The sequence below is a fragment of the Juglans microcarpa x Juglans regia genome, chromosome 1S (genome assembly GCF_004785595.1).
Source record: "Juglans microcarpa x Juglans regia isolate MS1-56 chromosome 1S, Jm3101_v1.0, whole genome shotgun sequence".
In the NCBI taxonomy this organism is placed as follows: domain Eukaryota; kingdom Viridiplantae; phylum Streptophyta; class Magnoliopsida; order Fagales; family Juglandaceae; genus Juglans; species Juglans microcarpa x Juglans regia.
This window is the reverse complement of record NC_054595.1, coordinates 29271171-29298007: the sequence shown is the minus strand read 5'-3', so window position 1 is coordinate 29298007 and position 26837 is coordinate 29271171. Positions and strand designations below refer to the sequence as shown.

The 26837-nt window shown below is 35.3% G+C and overlaps 3 protein-coding genes across 3 annotated transcripts; 2 read left to right on the top strand and 1 right to left on the bottom strand.

Moving 5' to 3' along the window:
* The first annotated feature begins 567 nt into the window (after positions 1-567).
* Positions 568-6023, top strand: LOC121246379. Its single transcript, XM_041144515.1, has 4 exons — positions 568-1202; positions 1539-1654; positions 4057-4297; positions 4469-6023. The coding sequence occupies exons 1-4, from the start codon at positions 816-818 to the stop codon at positions 5810-5812; spliced, it is 2088 nt and encodes a 695-aa protein (XP_041000449.1). The 5' UTR covers positions 568-815; the 3' UTR covers positions 5813-6023.
* Positions 6024-13127: 7104 nt separating this feature from the next.
* Positions 13128-20792, top strand: LOC121246390 (coronatine-insensitive protein 1-like). Its single transcript, XM_041144533.1, has 3 exons — positions 13128-14068; positions 18952-19423; positions 19795-20792. The coding sequence occupies exons 1-3, from the start codon at positions 13587-13589 to the stop codon at positions 20608-20610; spliced, it is 1770 nt and encodes a 589-aa protein (XP_041000467.1). The 5' UTR covers positions 13128-13586; the 3' UTR covers positions 20611-20792.
* A 3558-nt stretch (positions 20793-24350) lies between these two features.
* On the bottom strand, positions 24351-26666 carry LOC121246443 (transcription factor DIVARICATA-like). The gene is made up of 2 exons (XM_041144603.1): positions 25577-26666; positions 24351-25035 (listed from the first exon to the last, which is right to left on the bottom strand). Exons 1-2 carry the CDS (start codon positions 25966-25968, stop codon positions 24570-24572), a joined length of 858 nt encoding a protein of 285 aa, XP_041000537.1. The 5' UTR covers positions 25969-26666; the 3' UTR covers positions 24351-24569.
* Positions 26667-26837: the final 171 nt, after the last annotated feature.

Below are 26837 nucleotides of genomic sequence, written 5' to 3'. Positions count from 1 at the left end.
CTACATCCACCAATGGTGTAGCTTGAGAATGGCTCCCGACAAGACTATTTAATTTTTTTTTTATATCCTTAAAATCTTAAAAAAAATAATTTATATCATCATTAAAAAATAATTTTTTAATCACTAAATAAAAAAACTTTTTGTATCGGGAACCATCTTCGATGTTTTTTCATATTTTTAAACATCTTAAAAAATTTTATAATATCATTAAAAAAAACTTTTTTATCACTAAATAAAAAAAAATCTTTATATTGGGACCCATCTCCGGTGGGTTTAGCTTTTCCCTACTCATTATCTTCGTAAATGCAGTAGAAAAATTATTTCTACTAAGAATGGATTTCGAAAATTTTTTTTACTTAATAATTAAAGAAATATTTTTTTATAATTTTATAATTTTTTTAAATGTTTAAAAATATGAAAAAATGATAAAAATAAATAAAAATAAAAAGACCAATTGGTCTTGGTAGCTCCGAAAATTTAGTAGGGCCCACTGTGAGTAAGCTGACGTGGGGCACACACATTGCCACCGTGCATGCGCGGACTTAAAAACGGATGCAAAAAATCAGATTTCATAGACCGATTTGCAGTCCGCCATATACCGTTCGTTGCAGATACAAATTTGTTTCTCGTTGCTCTCTCTTCAGAAATCCCTCCTCTCCCCCCTTCTATTTCACGCGTCTCACGGCGATCGATTTCTCAAGGATTCCAGACTGTTTCAAAGGTTTCTGATTCCGATTTCAAGATTTTGAAGCTTGGGTTTTCAATCTGTGCGTCGGTTCTTCGACTTTTGCCAGGGGTGGTTTCTGATATTGGATATGTCGAATTCTAGAAACCAAGACAAGATCCAGGGTCTTGAACACGCGAACCAATACGGAGACGAGGACTCCGAAGACTCGTCTATGGATGCGCTCTCTTCGTGTGGCGTCGAATCGGGTGCGAGTTCTTCTGGTTCGCGAGAGAACGGCGGGTCGAGGACCGAGACTGGGCTCACGGACCGGTTGACGGATGTTCTTGTTTACGGAGGGGATGGAGATCTGTTACTTCAGCAGAGCGATCGCGAGGACAGGGTTCTGCAGTGGCTTCGGGCTCTGGATATGCAAGTGATCGGGGCTTGTCGCGCCGATGAGAGGTTGAAACCGTTGTTGAAGATGAATGCTTCGAATGGACTCGCCGAGGATTGCCTGCTGGCTCATTTAAGTCGGGTATGTACCTGATTAGAGGATAATTTGATTACTAGGGAGTCAAGTTCGTATACTTTTAGATACTTTTTCATTAAAAAGTTCACCGCTACCGTGGTGGAAGTTTGATTGGCGATTCTATGTAGGAATTGGTTTGGTGACCGATGACAATTGCACGGGTTCACGAATTTGCCGAGAGTCAAAACATGCATAAGATTAATTTTGCGTAGTATTGAATTGATGATTCCATATTAGTAGTTTTGGCCGTCATAGTTTGCTTTCATGTTTTATTTATTTCTTGTTTCGGCATTTCTGTCATCAACTCAAACTGACGAGTTTATTTTTGCATTTGATGAGCAGCATTTTGAGCCGGCAGAGGTTGGTATGCTAGCGAGATGCTTCTGTATACCTCTAGTTTCTCTTCGAGTGGGAAAGATCTGCAAGCAAGGAACTGTCTTGTTCCCAACTGCTACAAGGTAATCTTACTAACATAGATATTGGTGCGACTATATGTTTGATATGCACGTGGTGAGGAATGGGGTGCTTGATACCTTTGCATATGAATTTTTATAGCTTTTACAATCTTGTTGTGTTTCAAGTCGTTGAAAGTGATGCTTCTTTTCATCTCTATTGCGTCTTTCCCTTTTTCGTATTTTTTTTTCTCCTTATGGAAACTTTAATTTGATTTAGCGTTCTAAGGCAACAACCATCTTAAGTATCTGTATGGTTCATCACTTGTTGCAGCATAGGTCACTTGAATGTTTAAAGTAACATTACTCTGTCAATTATAACATTTTCGAGCATGATTCAAGTTAAATGCTGTACTGGTGATCCATTTACAGTAGGATTTTACGTACATCATCAATATTAAGTTGTGTTTTAAATTAGAAATTTTTAACAGCCAATCTCATTTTTCTTGTGAACAAGGTTCAATTGAAGTTTATGTTTTTTGTATCTCCTGTTGGAAATACATTTATGGACAATGTCTTGGGCCTTTTACTTATAAAAAAGTGTTGGGCCTTTTGATTTTTTTTTTTTTAATTTTTTATCAGCAAATAAGTATTATATTGAAAATAGGTGAAGCCAAGGGATCCGGCTTGCCTCCTGTTGGAAAAATAACAGGACATCTCCTGTTATGAAATCCAATGGCTACTCTCTTATGTGCCCATGCAAGAGGGACTTTCTTTCCCATCATTGCCTGTGGATTAATGCTGTAAAACTAGCTATACATGGAGACAGTACCAATACTTGAAACACACACACACACACATATATTAAGAGTCATCAATGGTTTTAACCAAGAGGGTGAAGCATCCAAACGAAAAAATCCAAATGAAGCCGAAAAGGGTTGAAAAATGAAGGACCCCCTCCCCCTCCCCCCCTTCTCCCTCTTAAAAATAAACTTTATACAAAAAGGAATTAGATGGGGATTTTTCTGACATGACTGTTTTTTCTAGTTTGTGACCATGGAAAAATGAGCTGTTTGGTCCCCCTGGATTTTTTTTCATAACGGGAGATGTCCTGTTATTTTCTCAACAGGAAGCAAGCCGGATCCGAAGCCAAGTACACGGGATATATACAAGGGCCTTTTGAAGTTATTTAATGTAATTCATTGCACAATTATGCCTTTGATATTCTATGCAGACAGTTGGTGTGAAATATATATCATGTCAATAATATTCTGACGTTTTGCAGCATACTGCACATGTTAATGTACTGCTAAGTTTGAATGATGGGAGTTTAGTTTTGAATTTTTGAACTCTTCTACCGTCAAGTTTAATCCAAATATAATATTTTTGGAAAGTGTATCCTTGTTGATGATTAATAGAAATTCTCGCTGATGGTGAAATTGTTCATTATTCCAAATAAATATATCTTTTGACTTGTAGGTAAAGTGGGCGTATTCTATTATGATCTCTGAATTAAGACGAAGTAAAGGTAGTTTCATGCTCCTGTATTATATAGCTTGCTGCTGCTTTTTGGATATATAGGGTCCTTGGTTTTAATTGGAAGTCAATTTCAGTGTGAAAGGCCTCATCCTATATGCTCACGATTCTAAGTTCATGTGACTGGAAAAGATGTTTCATTCTATGCGTCTCTGTTATTAATCTTTCAACTGGTTTAAGGATGAGTAATTATTGGATATATCCCTTTTCTGTCTTATTTAGTGTTCTTTCTGTCAATGTTCTCTTTAGTATCTGTACTGTTTCTGTCGCTGCATAAGTTTGAATATAATTAAGAATGTTTCATAAGTAACGGTTCAAACTGGTCAGTATATAAACCCAAAAAAAACAAGAAATGGTCAATTAGGAGCTATGCTTAAACTTTGGCTCGGCAACATTTACATTCACCCAAGTTTGGAGAAATTTAAACCATTGGGATCTTTTGGTTTTTTCAATTTCAATAATTTTGAGGTTGAAAATCCAAAAAACAAATGAAAATTTTCTTTTCTGGATAATATGAGGAGTATGATCTCTTTCTCAGTTTATTTGACCTCATCTAGTGTCGCTGCTGCCATTGTCTCCACTAGGATTTATTACTAGTTGTGTTTATTTTCAAAAGTGAAAATAGATACGAGATGACATGCTTTGGGGTTTCTTTGTCAGTCAAAGCTTTTAATAGATAAATTAAGCATAAAGTTATGTGTTTAAACTTTATTTATTGTCATGCAGTACGGTTTATATTAAAACTGAATAATAGGTGAAGTTAATATTGGATTAGACATTAAATTTAATTATGTACGCTGTTTTCATTTGCTCTTGATAACAATCCAGACAATACATTGTATGGTCTGCTTATTTACTTTGTTAGATGTAGTATTGCCAGTTATTTATCTGTTCAATGTTCCCAAGTCATTCTCTCCTCTCCATTGTTGCAGGGGAAATCTGAATCTTACGGTTTTGCCTACATCTGATCTGCGCCTCTCATTCATTGGAGACAATGGTGAGACGGAGAGATTATTTACCTTGAGTAGTAAGTCCCAGTCTTTAGTAGCTGTGGATGAGATCCCAGCAGATAATTCTGGCCGATCCTTTCTTATAAAGATCCCAGGTGGCCAGGTTGTATACTTTTGGTGCTCAGAGAAGTCAAAGCTTTTGGGAGTTGAATTGCTTGTAAAGGTGTGTATGACTACATGAAAGAACATGCATGCACACACACCTACTGTGTCATGATAATTTGAGTGGGCCCTGAGGCTTCAGGTTGTTTGACCCTAAGATTTTCCAGTTTTGATTTGAGAAGAAGATGCCGGTTTCACCAAAAGAGTCTTTTTTCTTTTTCCCTTCTAACAGATGAAGGATTTACTCAAGAGGAAACCTTCTATTGCTGAATTAACTGGAATCTGTGAGTCACGCCTCAGCTGCTTTGCAACTCATCTTCATGCCTATCTTGCAGCAACAGTGGGAAGTTCACAAGCAAGTTCTCCAGGCTCACCTATTCCTCCCTTGGATACCACCACTGAACTGTCTGATACATCTCAGAGTGGACACTCACTGATATCATTTAAATCTCTGCGTTCTTGGCACATTGGAATTCAATCCGCAGAGGCAAATTCATTTCATCCAGGCAGCCTCAGTCCAAGAACCGGTTCCTTTAAAGAGGGCCCACCCAGAAACTTGTCTTCTCTCAGGAGTGCCACTAGGGAAAATTTGAGACGGCGAGGGGATGGCCATCTTTCATCAGTTGAGAATTTGACCGTTACTTTGTCAACTGCAGTTGAAGCATCCTCATCAAATAATTCAGAAAATGATATCACCAGGAATCTGCCATTCTCCCCATCGAGTTTGCTAGAGTCACTAGGGAAATTGGCTGTTGCACCTGCTTCATGCCTCACGACTCAAGTCTCTTGTGTGGGGTTACCTCTTTTCTCCCCTCACTATTGTCATTGCACTCCTGGTGTTTCAACCCTACAATTTTCAGCGGCACCTCAGCAACTTCCTGCATCATCAAATGAATCACAGTCACTTCCCCATCTTTCTTCTCTAGGTCCGGTTAGAATGCCATCCAGTTTGTTGAATTCTACACAGCCTCCGAGTCTAGGTGAAGCTTCCACAGTGAACTTCCCAGCTTTTCAGCCAGACCCTTTGTTCCAGTTGCCAACTCAAACTTCTCATCAGATATTACCAACTTTCACACCTTTAATGTGCGATCCAATTGTTCACATTCCGGTTATTGATGTTTGCTCTTCTGGCCAAGGCTACTTGGTTAGTGTTGGTCCTGCTATTTCAACTGCCATTCATCCATTGCATACAAAACTTGTGAACCCTTTGATGCCTGAAACCGACAGCATATTAGAAAAGGGTGCCAGAGAGACATTGCGTCTACTCATCAGCGGATCATCCCGGACTAACCTGCCATTGATGGGTGTATTTCCTGCTGTTCTAACAAAAGCAGATCAGAATCAAAGCATGCTTGTTGGTGGGAGCCAGGGTCTATGCAGCGGAACCACAGATGTTGGTGTTATTGCTAACAGCATCTCTGCCATGAGTTTGGGTTCACTGTCTGAGAGATCTGATGGAGACAGCAGCTACGATAATACAGATATACATCCTGCAACATCTTGTGGTTCAGTTGGATCTTGTTCGGTTGATAAGGGATCTACTTCTTGTTCAGACTGGATGGAAGAAAGTGATTGATAGAATGATTCTCATGGGCTCATTTTTTATTCCTCTGTAGATCTGGTTTTTCATCCCTCAAATGTAGATATGTTGCTGTAGGTTTGGTTGCCCTTTTGAGTTGCAACGGGCGAAAACTTATGTTTGTAATTTGTTGTTCTCTCTTGAGCCCCAATTGAGCAAGTTCTCTAGTAGAATGTGAATAAAATTTGGACTTAGTTTTGGTCGTAAACGTCGTTCTCGTATTTTTATTCTTGATACAATCAATTTTTCAGCTGAGAAGTGGGAGTTATCATAGCAAAGAGTAATGGTATTAGGCAAATTAACAACTATATATGGACTTCTTTCCCTTTCCCTTTCCTCTTCCCCTTAGCTAGACTATGGTAGTATTGCAACTATTGCCAAGGATCTAATGTGCAAGAAAATCGTAGCTGGGAGTTCTGAATCTTGTGTATAATCGGGATTAGGATGCTCTGTTGGTGGGGATACATCATACATCTGACTATATTCCCAAGTAAGTAGTTGAGTTTTTGCCTAATTCAATGTGGGGTTTTTAATTAATTTCAGAAAAAAAAACCGATGACAGCAATCTATAATCTATGGATACAATGTCAACACAAGGGTAAAATAGTCAAAATAAGTCATGTTTTGCTTTAGAGCTGCACTACTGTGCCGCTTGCGCTGCAAGCGACCGCTAGTGTAAAAGTAATGTTTTTTTTTTATTCACTTTTTTTTAAAAAAATAAAAAATAAAAAATACATCAATATATTAAAAATTATTTCTTTAATTATTAAGTAAAAAAACAAAAATAAAATTCACTAAACTGCCAAGCGGTAACAATTGGACAGTAGTTTTTTTCTTTGCTTTAAATAGATAACATTAATTTGGAGTGAAATGGCGACAATACTATTCAAACTTGTGACCACTTTTCTCTTAATTATTGATTGATTACTTTACAAGGGGTGCAGTTGCACAGAAACAAAAAAAAAAAACCTTATTGATTGATTGAGAAAGGATGTGTATAGAAAGAGGTTTCTCTAATTAGCCTTCTCTATCGGCACGCCATCTCTCTCTTTGTGCATATAGTGTCAGCACAAAATAATATAAACCAGTTGGCGAGAAAGTGGATTTGAATTTGGCAGGTGTGACATGATCTCTTCCCACAGTTTTTCTTTTTTTTTTTCTGAATAAAAAAACATCAGGTCCTGCCCAACAAAACTGAAGGCTACAAAAAAATAAAAGAAAAATTTAATTGTAAGTGATTTTATGTATTAATATGTATATTTATTTAATATAATTGATCAAAAAATAAATTTTATTAAAAATAATATTAATTTCAATTTAAATTATAAAAATAATAATATTAATACATAAATTGATACATAAATTTATTTATACGTAACAAAACTCAAAAACAAACGGAAGAGAACAACAAAGTTCATTAAACAAAATCGGCCGGAGGTCTTGAACTGGGCCCCCTGCATCTGCATGCTTGAAGTTGTCTTATTTGATGCACGGGGCCGATTTCCGAAACAATTAAGAATTGAATGACGTCTCCAAAATGAGAGAATTCAAATATTTTTTAAATATAAAATATTATTTAATTATTATTTACACATAAAAATCAGTGCAACATTTCCAAATTTTAAAATAAAGTACAAAAATTAATATAATGTTTTACAATTTTTAAATAAAATTTAAAAAATTATATTTAACATTTTATCTCTTATTTCTCAAAACTAGTTAAAATATTATATTCATTCAAACTATTTCAATTTATAAATAAAACTTGAACATGCCCAGATCACATGCCCTTGGAATTCTGCTTTTGGTCATCATATGAACAGTACTTGGACTACTACAAGTTGTGAAGTTTTCTCCCGTCCAAGTATCTATGAAACCAATGCAGAAGCGTAGCCCCCATAAAAATAAAAAATGCTGCAATTCCAATAGCTGTACAGAACAGATCACTAGAGGGTAAATACCAAAAAAAAAAAAATAGCATTGCCATGCACTCCAAACATTGACTGATCATTTTCTTTGTTATTGATCAAATTCTCACTTTTTTGCATTCTAATGAAATATATAAGGTGCCTCTATGAATTATAATACAGGTGAGGTCCCCCAAGGAAAAACAAGCTGTAAGTGCCTGCATGCATTATTCTCTTCCAAACCCAATTCCACTCATTGTGTTTTAAAGAAGCAGGAAAAAAGAAAGGAACTAATTCTCACTTGCTCATCCTTTTGATTCTTTATTGGAGCTTTCGGCCTTTTTTTTTCCTTAAAAAAGTTAGCAACGATTCTCTTTTGATCTTCTGCTCATCCTGCACAAATACTGTGTGCTTATGATCTAGCGCTAGAAAACGAGATTGGAAAGGAAAATGCTTATGAAACGGAAGATTTGCAGGTGTCCGTGAAAATCTGCACGCGCTGGCTCAATAATGAGTAAATAATAATATAAGATGAATTTAATTTTAGTTATTCACGTCAAATTTTCACATTAGATTGTCTATTTATTCATTATATAATAATAAGTAATTAATAATTTCAAAAATATTTAATTTTTTAATTATTAATTTATTTTATTTTATCATATTTTACTATTCTACCTATTATATATTAATTAGTAATCATATTCTAATTAAACTAATATATCACTAACTCAAATTAATCTATCAATGCATGAATCCAGCCCCACAACACATAAACCTTTGCACATGAACCCAGTCATTGTGATAAAATATGTGATAAAAATAAAGGGAAGGATAAATAATTGATAAATTATATATTTGGTATACGTAAAGTAACCTTTAAATTTGAAAAATCTTTTGAAAGTAATTTTAGCTAAATATTATTTGAAATTTAGTTAATTCATTATGATCGCATTTTGTACTCTAATAACTAAATAATCTAATTCATTGAGGATACTCTAAAGTAAACAAGATACATGCATGAAGTGACCAAATATAAGAATAAAAACTGGACAACATGCAGGACGTTGGAAGAAAAATAAATAACATGCAGGATCGATCGATTGATCAAGGTGCTTTTTCAGGGTACGTACCTTATCAGGCTTAGATAGCAAGCTTCGTTGACAGCGGATCATTGTGGACCATTGTCGAGTCACCACTTTCAATTGCCTTTTTCGTAAGAACCAAGAATTCTTAAACAACTTTGCGATACATTCTCAAACCAACCAGGGAGGCTTTTTTGTTTTTGTGTTTTCCCAAATAGAAGCCAAGATATATATATATATATATATATATATATATATATATATATGTATGTATGTATATATGTATGTATGGATACTGAAATTACTACGTACGCGTACCAAAGGTTTCGGGTTTTTTTAATGCAAAAGATGGGTTAATATGCATGGTTTTCAAAGATGAAGTCTTTGACGTGCTATTTTTTGTCTTTTCTTTTTAAATTACTTATAAGAATCTGATTGAATCGGCCTTATTAGAATATGACCTACATATATATATATATATATATATATATAATTGTAAATGTCAAAATTCAACAACTAATTGGTTGGTACTTGGAAGATCCATCATGTATTTTGCAGTACCATTACACAAATCTTAGAGCACTAGTATTGGATTATGCACCTGCATATATATCTACGTATTTATATAATATGATCTTAAATTGGACTGCTTTGAATTATGTAAATCTAAAATTTTGCATAGGTATGAATAATATTTCTACAAATTTGAAGACACACTGTTCACTCTCAAAATCTTATTTTATTATTTTTTTTTATTTCCTCCCCCGATCTCTCCACCAACTGATAGAATTTTAGAGAAAAAATTCTAGTGGGTGATAAATAATAGAATTTGCAGTGGTGCTAATTGTAAAATAAAAAAAAAAATAGGAAAAGAATAAATAGAATAAATAATAATAAAATATTTAAATAATAATATTTTTTTATTATTTGGCTCAAATATGCATAATCCAATGTGAGAATTTTTCTTGATATACAAAATCAATTTTCAAAAGATGCAATTTTGCATATCCATATAGAGAAGGAAAATGTCAGTTTGCCCTCTTACTTTGACCATTTGTGTATTTAAAATTTTTTTTACTTAATTATTAAGAAAGTGATTTTTAAATTGGCGTATTTTTTTTATTTTTTAAAAGTATTTAAATATGTTAAAAAAATATGAAAAGAACAATGAGAAAATAAAGAAAATACCAAAATGGCCTAACGGTCAAATGGAGGCATGCTACTTATGCTGCAGAATAGCACCGCTTTATAGAGAAACCAATGCTAGTACTAGGAGATAGCTAGCTCAGTCTTTTTGGGTTTGCCTAACCCATATATATATATATATATATATATAATTCCAGTCCAATTCAGCATGCATGCAACAATTAATTTATAAATTAAGCAACTCATGTAATTTCTAATTAAACAAACACACTAAAGTTCTTGAAGCATGCATGCTACAACAATTAATAGTCATGTCACTCATGATCATCATGATAATATACTCACGTGCTTATTATTAGTGCTACTGCTGTATATATGAAAATAGGTTCCTTTTTTTGTTGTTGTCAAGATCATAATGAGACGTCCGATATTCATGTGGAAGAGCTCATGCATGTTTATTAATCCGTTAATTCTCATAGATCAGCATCAAGAGAAATATGGTCAATTAATGTTTTTTTTTTTCTTGAAATGAAAGTTATATAGCTAGGACTAGTCTATTATACGTGTAGCTTACTTTTAGTTAATTCACATCTCTCTTCTTCTTGAAAAAATGTCGCCCGGATTTCATTCATATCCCTTTCACCACTTACTATATAGTCACAATATTTGTTAGGTAAATGTGGTCTAGCCATATAAAAACAGCTAAAGTACTAAGTATGTTGATCTGCTTTTGTTCTCAACTTAAATATATTCCCCCACTTGACTTAAAAAGACTTGAAAAATGGCAACTAATTGGTTAGGCCGCTGAGAATAAAGCTGGGACCCATGTTAATTAATTATGCAAAAATTATATTTGTAGTTATAGAATGTGCAAGTCTCACGTATTTTTTTAAAAAAATTAATTAAAATCTATATGAAAAAATTATTTTTAAATAATAAACTTCATTATTCTTTTTTACGCTGGACTAGCACACTCTTTGATTATATCTAGCATTTCTTTTCTCTCTCCTGTGGTCACATTCGGAAATACTTACACTTTGGTGGACACCTTATTCAAATGAAAATAAACTTCTATCATATATATGAATGGGAAATTGCTTTACTCTAATTGAAACAAGGTCATGTTCTAATGACTTACTTGGCAATAATAATAGTGATCAGATATGTCACCTCACAACCACCATAAATTGCACATGTTTTTTTTTTTTTTTTTGTTTTTTAAAAACAAGAAAAATAAGAAAATTGGTACTTAAAAGAAAGGAAACAAAATTTAGTAAGAATCATTGCAAGGTTTCTTTACAATAATTCCTTGTCATTTTTAAAAGTTAGAAAAATTAAAAGAAAAATAATTTATACAAATTTTAAATAGATAAATTTTATGCATGTTCTTGTAAAAAGTAAATTCTACTTTAAAAATGTGTAAATTATTTTTTTTAATTAATAAAATTTAATATTTTATAAAAAAATTTATATAAAATTTATCTATTTAAAATTTATATCTATAAATTTTGTTAAAGAATATATGGTAGGTGATTTCTGTACTATTTGATGCAGCCATTTTAGCTGTCAAACATGATCTCATCCATGTCATCATTGCCGTAACAATTCCTACCACGTCCACGTACACTTCCGGTTTCACTTTTTTGCACCCACAGGTCACTATAGTCGTCATTAAAGACTTACCCCTGCTTGAACTTGATTCCCATTTTACCCCCCATCGTTTTTTCCTTTTCAAGTATGCCATCAACATTATAAATTTCTATATTAATCATGTATTGATTATGTTAAGAGCCGACGAGAATGCCTCCCGACGAGATGAATTGATCTTTTTGATTTTGATTTTTATATCTTTAAATATATATTTTTTTAAAAAAATTTATTGAGATCATCCTCGGTAGGATTAACTTTTCTCTTATGTTAATAAATTGATTTATAAATATATAAATTTTTTTTATGTGCGAGCATATTTAAATAAAATATATATATAAATGTAATGAATACATTAATTTATGAGTGCATAGAACTGTGAAAGTCACTAATCTTTTAAAATAAAGAAATGATATTAATAATTGTAAAGTGTATATGTACTATGTAATCTCTTTAAAAAAAATAAATATAAAATCGGTATAAAAAAATTAATTTTTTAATAATAAATTCTATTTGTTTTAAAATAATTACGTTCCGTTACACTTTACAACTATAAATTCATTTTTTTTTCTAAGTGATAATATAACAATTAATTTTAAAAACGACGTCGCTTTCACAGCCTTTAAATAAACGAGAATATTTTGGGATTCGGATCATAATTCTAGGTTCAATCATGTCCGGACCAGACAAGGGAAAACAACGTTCGTATGGTCTTCTGCATTCTTCCATCACATTTCCAACCCTCACTGACTGGTGCAGTCATACATAACCCACCAATCATAACTCGCCTCCTCCCCACCACCCACCACAATTATCACTAATTGACTTTGAAACTTTTTATTTTATTTACAAAATTATTAAATATTTTTAAAGTACATAATCCTCTCCTCTATAAAACTTATATTAAGAAAAAAAAAAAACTTTAATAATATGATATCGGTAGTGCATGAGTTATTCGGAATGAAATTAAAATGATCTCTATTTTACTTGAAATGAAATTAATGAATAGTATTTATATAGTTGAAAATATATAATGATTTGATCATTTTACTTATTAATCTAACTACTTTTAAAAATATTACAATAATTAAAAATATATCTCATATTTTACAGATACTATTTATTATAAATTAAACAAATTCTAGAGAACGTATACATATTGTAAACTGAGGAGATATTGGTGTAACAAAACTCTATTATTGATTTATACAAATGTTTTAGAGAAAATTAATATAAATGATGATATATTTAAAGTGATTACGTATAAATAAATTTATATTATTTTAATATAATATATTAGATTATAAATAAATGTAACATGTGATGTGAGAATATACCTTAGATTTATTTTTACAAGACATGGGTATGACACTCGGTGACTCTCCTCTTCTTAATACGGTGGTAGAGAGAGAGAGTGGTGTGCGAAAAGCAGAGCGGAGCAATAATGACATCTGATTGGTTGCACTCAATATAGTTTTGTCGTATGCTCTTTTATTTTTAATTTTTTAATTAATTTTCCTTCCAAGGCCTCCCCTCCTTTATTTTCACACCCCCAATAACTTGATCCTCTTGTTTTTCAAAGCGCATGATAGACCCCTCACTAGGATCTGGTTCAATCCCCCTCCCATTTTAACTGTTTTCCAACCGTCTCCGTCGGTTTCCAATTCCGGCGATCTCCACCCTTCGATCTCTTTCTCACCATGTGGATCTTGTCCGAACCGCGTTGTTGCGTACTTACCGAGTTTCACTTTGCTAGTTGGCGTTCTTTTTTCTTGTTTGCAGATGAAGCCCGATGAGTGGGTCTTTTACTTTATACGGTTTCTGATTTGTTTTATTTTTACTCACTGATTCGTTTAACTGATTTCGGCTTCGAGATTTAAGGCTCTGGAAGCTTCTGAGCTGAGATTTGAGTGTGAAAATAATTTCTGTTTATTAGAAAAAAGAAGTGAAGTTTTTCCCGGAGTTTTCCTTGGATTTTTGGTAGCAATGGAGGATCAGAATGGGACCAGAGTGTGTACCGGAATGTCTAACGAGGTTTTGGACTGCGTCATGCCGTATATTCACGACCCAAAGGACCGGGACGCTGCGTCTCTGGTGTGCCGCCGGTGGTACGAGCTTGACGCACTGACGCGGAAACACTTGACGATCGCGCTCTGCTACACGACAAGCCCCGATCGGCTGCGCCGGAGGTTTCGGCACCTAGAGTCTCTGAAACTCAAGGGGAAGCCCAGGGCCGCGATGTTCAATCTAATACCCGAGGACTGGGGAGGATACGTCACTCCGTGGGTGAACGAGATCGCCGAGTCTTTCAATTGCTTGAAGTCGCTTCACTTCCGGCGAATGATTGTGAAGGACTCCGATCTTGAGCTTCTTGCTCGGTCTCGCGGGCGCGAGCTCCACGCGCTCAAGATCGATAAGTGTTCTGGCTTTTCCACGGATGGTCTTCTTCATATCGGTCGGTCCTGCAGGTAATTTCCCCCCACCTTTTTTTGTTTTCATTCAAGATATCTTCCACTTTATCTTGTGGCTGAGGTTTATTTATTTGTATGAATCTGCTTGTTAACTTTATCTTTGGCTTTATTATGTGGCCGAGGTTTATTTTATAAAATAGTTGTGCAATACGTGTAATTAGTTTAAAATTTTCCTTCGATTGGGTCGCTTACTAAGCTCTCTCTTTGTTTATAGATATTTTATTTGATAATTTTACTCTAATTGTGATTTCCTTGCTAATGAATTGGCTGATGTTATATGGTCCGCAAACCCTAATTTTCTTTGTGAGCGAATTTATGATTTTCCTTTAATCTTTGGTTATTTCTACTTCCTTTATCAATAATTTGTTACCGATAATGTGCGGGGCTTTTAATTGTTCAGGGGGTTGCTTCTTTAATTGTTGACATCCTGATTTTCGATTTTTCCTTGAAGTCCTACCCACTATTTGTTGGTATCTTCAAGTTTTAGTCAGAACTTAGGTCATTTGACTTCATCAGGTGCTTATCTAGATAATTGCTTGTATGATAGCAACAATGACTCCCACTTCCCGATAAGGTTGGTAATGCTACATCATTACATTCCCTAGCATCATGTAATAAGAGTTTTATAGACATTAAAGAATCCCAAATATACTTATATACAAAAAAAAAGAATCCCAAATATGACTACCGAATTTAATAATGTCATAAATTAATAATTTGCAACATATCCCAAACTAGGAAAAACACAATGTCATACAATAAGCCTGAACGAAAATCCTTATAGGTTGTATGATATACACCTATTCAATTAAGGTTTGAACCTTGTACAAATCTGGATCCTTTCTAAGCACTTGTGTTTTCTTTGGAAAAGAAATGCATTTCATGGATGATAAAATAATCGCACGTTTTTAATGATGTATACCATGCACTACCCTTTTTCTTTTGAGGAATGCTACTCATCATCCCACACCACATATTTTACATATTTTAAAATTATTTTTTATTTTATTTTATTCTTGTTAAACTAATTGAGTTGTTCTACTTATCATCCATACACCACATACTTGTTATAGGAAATATGAAAAAAAAAAAAATTAAAATAGGTGTGATTTGTGAGGATGATAAGTAGAATTATTCTTTTCTTTTTGCTAGTTGGTGTGCCAATCCATACTTTACCCGATTTCTATTCTTTCCATGGTTAAGACCTACAATAAGCTTTTCAAGATCTGCTTTTAGCCTTGCTTGCTGTACCATTCCCTTCAATTCAGTTCTTGAACTGAATGAAAAGGACTCTTCAGGTATTTTTTTTTTATAAGTAAGAAGATATTTTATTGATATAGAGATAGGCATAGCCCAAGTACACAAGAAGGATACATGTGATTACACCTATTTAGGAACTAGAAACGGTTACAACTCTTTGGGTATTTTTGGTTGAAAGTTTTAAAAAAGCTTTAAGATTTTTTTTTCAATTTCAATTTAAACAAATTTTAAACAGTGGAACAGATTTTCATCTCTTGAAAAAGACTTTCATTTAATCATTTGCCCAAGTTTTCTTGAATGAGAAAAAAAGAGAGAAAAGAATCAAGACAACTTTCAAGAACACATAAACCAAAACAATTTTCTTGCAAGATTTTCTTGTATCTATTTCTCCCTTTAGACAGGTGTCTCTATTTTATACTTCCCACATATTTGGATTGCACCTTTTGTGCTTTTTCATAAAGATTTATTACTTATAAAAAACCTAAAAAACAAATTTCACAAATTTGTTCTCCAAACAAATCTTCATTCTACCTATCAACTTTCATAAAACACAATACATTTCAATTCTTTTTTAATAATTCTAAAAGATTAGAGAAATATTCACTTACCAAACATGTCCTTGGTCAGAAATTTTCAGCATAAACTCACTTGAGGTTTGTGGGGTCTTTGGTTTCTATGATACAATGCATTCAATGGCAGCCTATTCTAGGACTTCATGGTCACTCTAAGGCCTCTAGATTAAGTCTGGTTTGTGGGCTAAGAAAGTGATAGGGCCTCATAATTGTTGCTTAGTGTTAGTGTGTATTTTGTCAAACCAACAATGTGTCAGTGCGATCTGAACACCTTCTCTTGGCTAGCCACTAGCGAAGACTTGGAGTGATTATATGCTCTTGGAGTTAAGAGTTATAGGGGCAGGAGGTTGAATAGAGAGGTATATTTGATCCCTAGGTGGCAAGAGGCGAGTTTTTTATTCTAAACCCCACGGGAGAATGAGCTGTAGGAAGCCCTAGGAATTGGGGGGAATTTTGGAATACCCTAGGTCTATAGAAGATGGGTAAATGAGATCTCACAGAGATCTGGTGATTATAATGATTCCTAGGAACTCAAATTGTAACTTTGATTAATCCTTTAGAGTATAAGTTTAGACGTGGCTGAAATTTTCTTAGCTTGTTATAAATGGTAGTTGAAGCCAATCCTGACCTGAAATTGGGGACTTCAGCCGTGCCACAAGTAATGGACGTAATGGACCGAAGAGGATGTCAAGGATTTGTGAGGGGGAGATTGTAATATCCAAGCTCTATAGAAAAATGATTATTAGGATCCCACATTGCATGGTAGGGAGAAGTTGTGGTTTAGGTTAGGTTTGGATAGTGAGTTGAGATTAGATGAGTTGAGATGAAAGTTAAAAGTTGAATAAAATATTGTTAGAATATTATTATTTTTAAATTATTATTATTTTGAGATTTGAAGTTGAATTTTTTATTGTATTTTATGTCGGAATTTGTGAAAGTTGTAATGATGAGATGAGATGGGTTGAAAGTGTTTCTTAATCCAAACTGAGCCTTATAATGACTCCAACAAACTCCGATTGTAATTTTGATTAGTCCTTTTGGAGTATAAGCTCAAATGTGATTTGAGCTTTCCTTAGATTGTTGTAGATAATGTCTGAACTTATTTTTTTTGAGGAAGTTCTAGTTTGAAAGAAATTTTTAATTGTGAATTAATAGCATGTTCATTTAGGAGGGTCGTGATACAATTTCTTCAAAGCTTGGTATCATTGCGTAAGCAGCTTTCAATCTCACTTAATTCTGATACAGTTCCTCAGTGGTTTGTGAACTTTTCCGGAGATATGTTCATTTGAGTTTTATAAATGAAAGCATATTGGTAGTAAGTTTGAATTTGCTACTGACGGATGGTCGTGTACAAATGGAAGTGAAAATTTACTTGAGTTATTATTTTATATATCTATATAATTTATATAGGACTTGGGGTATTTCTTGATCTATATATATTCAACATTAGTTGGATTCATTGTGTTGTCATTTCATATTAGATAACATTAAGGATTTCTCAGGTAGCTGGGATTGGCTCAATCATGCCTTAGGTTGGAATTACTTATCCTGAAACACATGTAACTTACACTTTCACGAGATTTTTTTTCAAACTAAGGGGTGTGTTATGGTCATCGGTAGCAAAAAGACTCAAGCTTTTCAGGTTGGGATTCAAGGTAGGTTCAGCACTGAATACAATTTAGAGAATGGAAAAGGGTAATGGAAATAGTTTGAGAAATATATTTTTTTTTTTATAAGTAATCAGGAAGTTTTTATTCATAGTAATAGGCAAAGCCATTTGTTTCACTTAGATAATACGGAAAATGTATAGGAATACGTATGGCATTCATCCTGAATGCTTGTAAAAGGATGGAGTAGAACTGAAAATGGTATCGTCACAATTTTAATAGTGACGACTGATCATGAGTCAAAATTAATTTCCAGAAATGTTATGCAGGATGAATAATTGTGTTTTAGTCTCAGATGTAGATTGATTAAGAACTGAAAAAATAATACTTTTGACCTGCAAATGTTTGGGAACCATACAGTCATGAAGGATTAGGTGAGATTGAAAGGTCGCTCATGCAATTATACCAAGCATTTCCTTTTAATTAACTGCACTATTTATTACTTACAAAAAAAAGAAAAAGAAAACTGCTCTATGTATTCTTTCTTGTATGGAAATTGGTACATATTTGCTTTTTCATTCAAAGTCAACTACTCGATTCTGTATCTTTACATAATGCATGAATATGCTCATCCTTGTGGAATGTTATAAATTAGATTTGTCTGAACGGAGTCTTGATTGGGATTGGGAGTATAACACAAGGAAAGTTGGAGAATTGTGTAGTAATCAGAAAATTTCAAGCCATGGAAAGTTCTCTCAGTGTTTTTTTTTTAGCTTCGAATTTGTATTGTGGGTTTTATAAATCTCTTTAAGCATTTTAATTGTGTGAAAATCTGTGTCTTCCAAATGTATGACATGGGGGTGGTGAGCCAGCCCCTTAAAGCATAAAAAAAAATTATGAGATATGGGAAGAAAAATTATAACCTATCGAGGGAGATATCCTATATTTGAAGAAACAGGACTTGTGCGGTGGTGGATGCAAATTAGGTCAGACAAGCCTTTTCTGTTTTAAAGTTGAGACTATAATGCTAATTTTAATTGATCATGTGATTATATCTAGGTTGGTAACCGTGTAAGAGAAATGATATTTGTAGTTGTGGAGTGCGCAAATGCTGCACAATCCTTTTGAAAAAAGTGAGTAAATATGGGATCCACATAAAAAAAATTAATTTTTTAATAGTGGACCCCACTTTTTTTCAAAAGGATTGTGCGGCGCTTGCGCACTCCACGAGAAGAAAAAGTATAGTTGAGACATGCAAGATTCTATGGGACATGATAAAGTTTTATGGCATATCCTCTTTCCTTTTCATTTCTATGCTCATTTGTTCTTGTGGATGTGTGAGCACAAGCACATTCTGAATGAATTGAGCTGTGGGTTCTGGATTCCTAATATGATCTGCGTTCAATATTGACTGGTGTTAATTGTTATATTGCTTCCTCAGGAGTTTAAAAAGTCTGTTTTTGGAAGAGAGCTCAATTGTTGAGAATGATGGTAAATGGCTACACGAGCTTGCTTTGAACAACACGGTTCTTGAAGCTTTGAATTTTTATATGACTGATCTTGTCAAAATCAGCTTTCAGGATCTTGAACTCATAGCCAGAAATTGTCTCTCCTTAGTTTCTGTTAAAGTGAGTGATTTTGAAATCTTGGACCTCCTACGTTTCTTCCGTACTGCAAATGCTTTAGAGGAATTTTGTGGGGGTTCCTTCAATGAGAATCCAGACAAGTACTCAAGTGTATTATTTCCCCCAAAATTATGCCGTTTGGGACTAACATATATGGGGAAGAATGAAATGCCCGTTGTATTTCCTTATGCACCCCAACTCAAAAAACTGGATCTTCTCTATGCACTGCTTGACACAGAGGACCATTGTATGTTAATACAAAGGAGCCCCAACTTAGAAATACTTGAGGTAGAATCACAAAACCATTTCTTTTTCTCTCCTTTATTCGCAATTTATCATTATATCATTCTTTTTTCTACACTTGTTTAGAACTATGCCTGTATCTGACTCTTAGACCATATATGTACATATTCCAGAACAGGCTTTTGTTTCTGCTTTTTTGTCCAAATTCTTTTCAGTTTGTTATTTGACTAATCATCAAACTTTGTTCTTCCACAAGAGTCTCCAGTAGTTGGTTACCTATAATGATTATTTTGACCTTGGTTTTTGGGTTTACAGAGTTGTTACTACCTAGGGAAGTGGGTGTTGTGTGTTCTTCTGGACTAGGAACTGTATCTGAAATTTCTATATATTTCTTCATCTGTTTTTCTTCTGGACAGACAAGGAATGTTATCGGAGACAGAGGATTAGAAGTTCTTGCTCGGAGTTGTAGGAAACTAAAGAGGCTTAGAATTGAGCGAGGTGCCGATGAACAGGGAATGGAGGATGAAGAAGGTGTAGTTTCACAAAGAGGTTTGATTGCTTTGGCTCAGGGCTGCCTAGAACTGGAATACATGGCTGTTTATGTGTCCGATATCACAAATGCTTCTTTGGAATATATTGGCACTTACTCTAAAAACCTCTGCGATTTCCGCCTAGTCTTGCTTGACCGAGAAGAGAGGATAACTGATTTGCCTCTTGACAATGGAGTTCGAGCTTTGTTGAGGGGCTGTGAAAAGCTTAGACGGTTTGCATTGTATCTCCGACCTGGAGGCTTGACTGATGTGGGTCTCGGTTACGTTGGGCAGTACAGCCAAAATGTAAGATGGATGCTTCTGGGTTATGTTGGAGAGTCTGATGCGGGGCTTTTGGAGTTCTCTAGAGGCTGTCCTAGCTTGCAAAAACTAGAAATGAGGGGCTGCTGCTTCAGTGAGCGTGGACTGGCTGCTGCTGTATTGCAGCTAACTTCTCTGAGGTACTTATGGGTGCAAGGATATAGAGCCTCTGCAACGAGTCGGGACCTTCTAGCAATGGCTCGTCCATTCTGGAATATTGAATTAATTCCTTCTAGTCGAGTTGTTGCTAGAGATCAGCTTGGGGAGAATGTTCTAGTTGAGCATCCAGCCCATATACTTGCATATTATTCCCTTGCCGGACCAAGAACAGATTTTCCTGCCACTGTTATCCCTTTGGATCCAGAAGCCTTTTCTAGGTAGGCCAGGCTGTATCAAGTTATTAACTACTCTTCTACGAAGGAGTTTTTTCCTGCCATCGCCCTGTTCATAAATTCATGCCCTTTTCGCCCTTTTGTAAGAGGTTTCAATTTTAATTTCATTTCTCTGCCCTAGTACTTGCTTGACATTAGTCCTGTAATAAAGTTCGGGTTTTTCTTCTGTAATTTGGAAGCACTTGCATCTATGGTGCTATAGTCTCACTTCCCAGTTGGCTGGCTTAAACTTCAACGCTTTGGTGACTACTACTACTACTAGTATTAATGGTGGGATATTTCTAGTTTGTGAATAAAAAATAACGAGTGATTTTATTTACCATGATTTCGTGACTGCTGCCATGTCATTGTGGACTACTGACTGACTGGATGGAAGCCCCCAGCCTTCGCAAATATACTTGGATGCTCCAGACCAGTGGTGTAATAAAAAGCCTTGTGGTTGAGGGTGGGGGCATTGAAATATACATACAGCAAGGGGGCCGGAGGCATTGCCCTGCGTAGTTCTTTCATTAACAGAATCGTTGGGTTCAAAGGACATCCCCAACTTGTAATCAAAGGATGATTTAGTTTCAAATACTTGTCGATGTATTAGTTCCACTTGTTGCCCGATTCGGCAGTGTTATGGGTGGGGCTTTGATTTTATGTCGATAGAAGCTATACTAGGTTTTGTTGCATTGAAGATGGGAGTTATGATATATTACTAGAATTTATTGAAATTGCTTGGACCCTTTGACAATGAGACATTTTAATGAATCGCTTTGTGGAACTCTGTGATTTGACAAAGAGTGAGAAACTTGTCGAGAACCGTCGGCAAAATTGAATAGAGCTGACAAATCATTCAGTAAACGCTCTCGACGAAAAGCACTTCCCATGTGCATTGTTGGCGGAGTTAAAAGGTGGATTACATACACTTTGCATGCGCCATGTTTCCCTGTTTAAGGGCAGGATTGGTGCTGATGGGGAAACTTGAGTGCTTGCAACCCTCCAAAGAAGAAAGAAAAACAAACATAATGAATAAGAGAGAGGCATAATTTACTGTTTTTGCAGGCATAACATGATATCATCTTTTGCTCATCACCGAAGGAAAGCAATCAAATGGCAACTGTTAACTGAGTGGTGCAATCGAAACGAAAGGGGAAAAAGAAGGCGATAGCATGCATCTGTAGATAATACAAGTAGAGTTTCAAATGGTCAATCTAAAGCAAATGCGAAGCTGTAAAGGAAGGAAGAGGAGGGACAAAAGTAATTTTGGTGTTTGAGAAGCAAATATGTTAAAGCAAAAAAGTCATCGCTTGTATCAGAATCTTGAATTTATTGGACACTTGCATACATTAAGTTTCAATACTTGATCATTAGACAAAGAAAAAATAAAGCAGCATGTGACTTTTTTTTTTCTTTTCAAAGCAGAAGTGAAATTGCCATAAGACTAGATGGGAGGAGACTCCATCGATGAAGTCAATTCCAATCGTGAATAAGTACTTCTTCCTACTCACACTGATTCTTCACAGATACTTCCCTTTCACCATTCTGTGATCTCCAATTATGAGTGTAAAAGGCCAATATAGTGATGCATACTTTGTTTTAATTATTTATAACAATTGTCGTCTGCATAGTATGGTATTTCTAATTTGTGAGGTCCTTTTTCACCTTGGACACCAACCAAATCTTGCCATACTACACAGTATGCTGCACTAATGAGCATGACTTTTCCCAATGGTAGGGACGTTGTAGTAATTAGCTTCACTGTCTGCAGTAGGTGATCCTGCAACCTTTTGTACTGCTGCCCTGTTCCTTCACCTTCCTTTCACCTCTCAAGATTTTTTGTATTATATATATATATAGTGGAAATTTGTGTTCGAGTATGGAATATGACATTTGCATGATGGCTCCCAAAAGTAATTTTTAAAAGATTTCGTCTTTAATTGAAACTTTAAATAAGGAAAGATAGAGATGACAAGTGTACGATTTTCAATTCTCAAAGGTGATCAAAATTAGAATAAAGTGGGCAGAGTGGTTTCTTGTGCAACTTGCAGAAAGAGTGCTTTTCTTAAAATATAATGAAAGGTTGATAGTTATGTCATCTATCAAAGAAATAAAAATAAAGTTGACATGAATAGCCATGTTGCTCATGCTGCTTTGGAAATTCTAATGCTCAATATGTGGTTTGGAGATTGGTATATGCAAAGTGAGTGACTTGGTTAGGCACTTAAGCTTTTTTAGAATAGTTGCAGCAGCAATATTGGTGGTAGTAGAACCCACAATGGCAACTAAAAGAAAAACAAACACAGTAAGAGCATATCTGGAAACATTATTTCTTTGTTTCATTTATATTTGTGGAATGCTTACCTTTGAGATAGTGATCCACCATCACCTATTTCAGAGGGCCCAATGAAGTTTCCATTTTTTTTTTCCTCATTTCATGAAAAAGTGAAATTAGATTTTTCCAATACTGTACAGCTTTTTTTTTTTTTTTTTTTTTTGGGGGGGGGGGGGGGGGAGCAGCGGTGAGAACTTCCTTGGATAGATCTGAACTCTAGATTTCCAGTTTTACTTTCTTGAATATTATCAACTCAAAGCTAGTATTGCAGAGCATTTTCCTCTTTTGCATGGAAAGACCATAAGGCTCCAATCCTTGGAAGTATTGGGATCTCTCCCTAGTCATTCGAAGTATAAACCTCAATTATAGTCTTGTTCAGAGAACAGTCAAGACCTCCTCGTGCAATTTAAAAGCCAAATTCTATACTCCGATGATTGGGGTTACAACGAGCACAAAATCTCAACACCTCTAGAATCCCTTTTTGGATTTGCAAGTAAAATAAAGAATCACTGCAAAGCATGATGCTTGCAGAGACTGGTAAAAGGAGCAAATATGCTGATGCAACAGTCTTGCCACCATCGACAATTGGGTTGGCGGAAACAGAAATATCAAAAACAAGGCAAAACTGGATGGGTCCAAGTAAAGATAATTAATTATAAAGCACGTAAACCACATTGGCATTCTTACATGGATCTTCCAATATTCTACAGCGAATTAAAGCAGGAGATGCTTACTGAGTGGAATGCAAACTCAGCCTCAACTAAGGGATGGCGATGAATCCATAAAACAAACCCAAAAAAAAAAAAAAGAGTGATGGTGACGAGGCATGGTCAACTTGGCCATATTATACCATAAAGGTGAGACTGGCGAAAATGTATTGAGAGAAAAAGTAAGCAATCAGATACTGTAGAATATCACAAAGAGTAACAACTGAGTCAGGCAGCTTGCCCACATCAACCAAAGACATGGCTGGCTTGTGTGGAACAATAACAAAACTATTCCACAGGTGAAAGCATAATGTACACGGCTTGCACCTTGAATACAACTTCTTAAACCCACAAAACGAAGTAATCATTATTGATTGGAGACAAACCTGGAAATCCAGGAGATTTGAATTTCTAGCCTCGTATCAACGAGACCATGTATTTGCATAACTGGGAAATCATCATATTGAGGCTTTGATCTGTGTTAAATGTCACAAACTTGAGGATACATGATCGTCTGTAAACTAAATATGCAAGTCAATCAGTATATTCAACTTATACTCTGAGAAGCAACCACATTGATGCGGTTATGCTTTATTCATCCACAAACTGCCTACTATCCATTTTCATACGTAATGCTGACTCAGTCAAAATCATCCTCAAGAATGGATAGCAAGGAATATTACTTGAAGGGAAGGGAAACATACAGACACTGAATCGACTTTCATTGGATTTTCACAGTTAAAAGATTGAGATTGAACCACTACAAGATTTTATCGTTCTGTAACGTTCAAAAGCAATGTAATTCAAGCCCTCATTTATGTAGTCACACAGAAAACTATGGCAAAAGCACAGACAGTGAATTAGGCTGAACATGGTCTGACTTGGCACTTTGAATCCACGAGTGCAGCAAAAACAACTGCCTGATCATTTACGTATTTGATGTATTGAGGACTGGGTTTGAATGTACGGTTTGGTGTGAAATCCGTAATGAGCACTGCCATACAGATTGTGCCCTTGCCCTTTAAATTCATACGGAGGTGACATTGAAAGGTTTCCACAGTCCGAGTCGAAAATCATGACTGCTTCATCACGAGGTTGCTTCCAGTCAGGTGACATTCTTGGTGCGCTGGTGGGCTTTTGCTGTGGTGCAAGAACAAAAGACTGATCATGTGAGGGAGGCTTATTATTTCCCGACGAGGTTTCTGTGAGATTGACAATTGTGATGTCATGGATGCTTGGCCTTCTCTTATCTTTTCCTCCTGAATGCTGCCTTATAAAGTACTTCTGAGCATGACTTGCCACTTGAGTTGGACTCTTAGAAATTACGTAATTCCGGGAGATATTTCTCCAGTCTCCTTTACCGTACTTTAGAAGCCCCATCAGAAATTGCCTGTAATTCATTACCAAACAACCCGTGTCAAGAACAAAAACATAACGTTCAAAAGAGTTCAAACTGCAGATAGACCATTTAGGAGTGAATGAGACATGAATGCTAACAAGCTCGAGACTTTAGAGCAGTTCGTCTCTATGATAAACAACATCACCTGACCTATCCAAAGATATTCACAATTGCTTTGAGGTTTTTATGCGTGTATTTGGGTTTTCAAAGTTCACAACCAGCAAAAGAACTGAGCTTGGTTAGTTTCCCATTGATTTAATGGATGACCCAGAAAAAAAGGAACTCGTGTAAACCATACACAAAGCAAGTCTGCCAATTTGATGGTTTATTTTCCCTAGTTTCCAGTTTCCACAGTAACTGAATAAAGGGCGTTGGAAATTCAATTTATTTGCACAACTAGCAACAGAATTTAAAGAGCCAAAACACTTTCTTGTTTCATAGTTTTTTCGGTAATTGAATAAAAGAGTTGTTGAAAACCTCACACTGGAAACGGAAATTTAAATATAGGAACAAAAATTGGAAGGAAATTCACCTGTGCTCTTCTTCTGTCCATGGCACCCCTTTCTTCCTTTCCTGATCAGGACCCCGAGCTGTTGAAGATTTTCTTCTATAGGCATCAAAGTTGCGATTATCAACCAACTCCAATTTGAAAGAAGAGGTAAGGTAACCGGGAATCGGAACCCGCCCTGATTCTATATCACTAACATCGTCTTCCAATTCCTTGTACTGCTTAATCACATCCCACACCGTCTTCCCCGGGATCATTTCCGCCACTTTTATCCATCGATCAGGAGTGGTCTCATCGTATATAGCAAGCGCTCTCTCAAACTTCTTGTTCTCCTCCCTAGTCCATTCTGTGCTCTGGCTTACTTGTAGAAACCAATTGGAGTCTGACATAAATGAAGCTGGATATAGAGTTTCCATAATTCCTAGTGCTAATATACAACAATTGCTGGATAATTCACATAATCAGCACTGAAACTAGGCTTTTAAAGTGAGAGGAGTCTTAGAAACAGAGACAGAAGGCAGAGAGAATTTAATCTTTACTATGATTTAGAAGGCATTGAAATCAGAATCTTCTACTGGGAATCAAGAATCTCCTTTTCTTAATAGCATCAATCGAAGAATCTTAAAAAGACCCAACTTTTAAGAATCGAAGGAATCTTGGAAAATTATGAGCAATCTGATTTTGTTGCTTTCGTTAAACCCCTCCAGAGAGAAAACCCAAACCCAGATGGAGTTTGTGAATTTGAAGAAGAGTAGTCAAGACCTTTTGCAAAAATGAAGTTCAAAACTTAAAATTTTTCATGCAACCCAGATTGCAACTCTTAGCCCACAAAGTGAGGAATCTCGAGAAAAATACAGAGAACATGAAGAACCCGGTAGCAAGATGATCGAACAAGGTACAGGAAAGCATGACCCAGTTGAGAAAAAGGGATGGATTCTGAAGAATCCGGAAAAGAAAAGGCGGGAAACAGTTTTTTATTGGGAAGAGAAGGTAAATCTACATACACAAAGTGAATCCTAGATATGAATCACAACCAGTTGAGATTTTTCGGTTGGTTCTGAATGAGTTCGGAGGGAGAGAAGAATCGGAGCTTTAGTAGCAGTCTTAAGGCCTACTGGCCTATTGCCTCATTATTATAGGCTGTTCGAGGAAATTGATAAGCTCCCATAAACAATGTTATTTATTTTTTGTTCCTAAAGGTGAATGGAGATTGATGTCACACCCTTTTTACCCCCTCTCAAATCTCATTTATCCCAAAAAAAAACCCCCCAAATAACAGAAGTAA

Coding starts and splice junctions, on each gene's coding strand:
- LOC121246443 (XM_041144603.1), bottom strand. CDS start 25,968: ATGGAAACTCTATATCCAGCTTCATTTATGTCAGACTCCAATTGGTTT. Junction 25,036..25,576: donor TGGACAGAAGAAGAGCACAG/GTGAATTTCCTT, acceptor AATGAATTACAG/GCAATTTCTGATGGGGCTTC.
- LOC121246390 (XM_041144533.1), top strand. CDS start 13,587: ATGGAGGATCAGAATGGGACCAGAGTGTGTACCGGAATGTCTAACGAG. Junction 14,069..18,951: donor CATATCGGTCGGTCCTGCAG/GTAATTTCCCCC, acceptor TTGCTTCCTCAG/GAGTTTAAAAAGTCTGTTTT. Junction 19,424..19,794: donor CCAACTTAGAAATACTTGAG/GTAGAATCACAA, acceptor TCTTCTGGACAG/ACAAGGAATGTTATCGGAGA.
- LOC121246379 (XM_041144515.1), top strand. CDS start 816: ATGTCGAATTCTAGAAACCAAGACAAGATCCAGGGTCTTGAACACGCG. Junction 1,203..1,538: donor TGCTGGCTCATTTAAGTCGG/GTATGTACCTGA, acceptor TTTGATGAGCAG/CATTTTGAGCCGGCAGAGGT. Junction 1,655..4,056: donor TTGTTCCCAACTGCTACAAG/GTAATCTTACTA, acceptor CCATTGTTGCAG/GGGAAATCTGAATCTTACGG.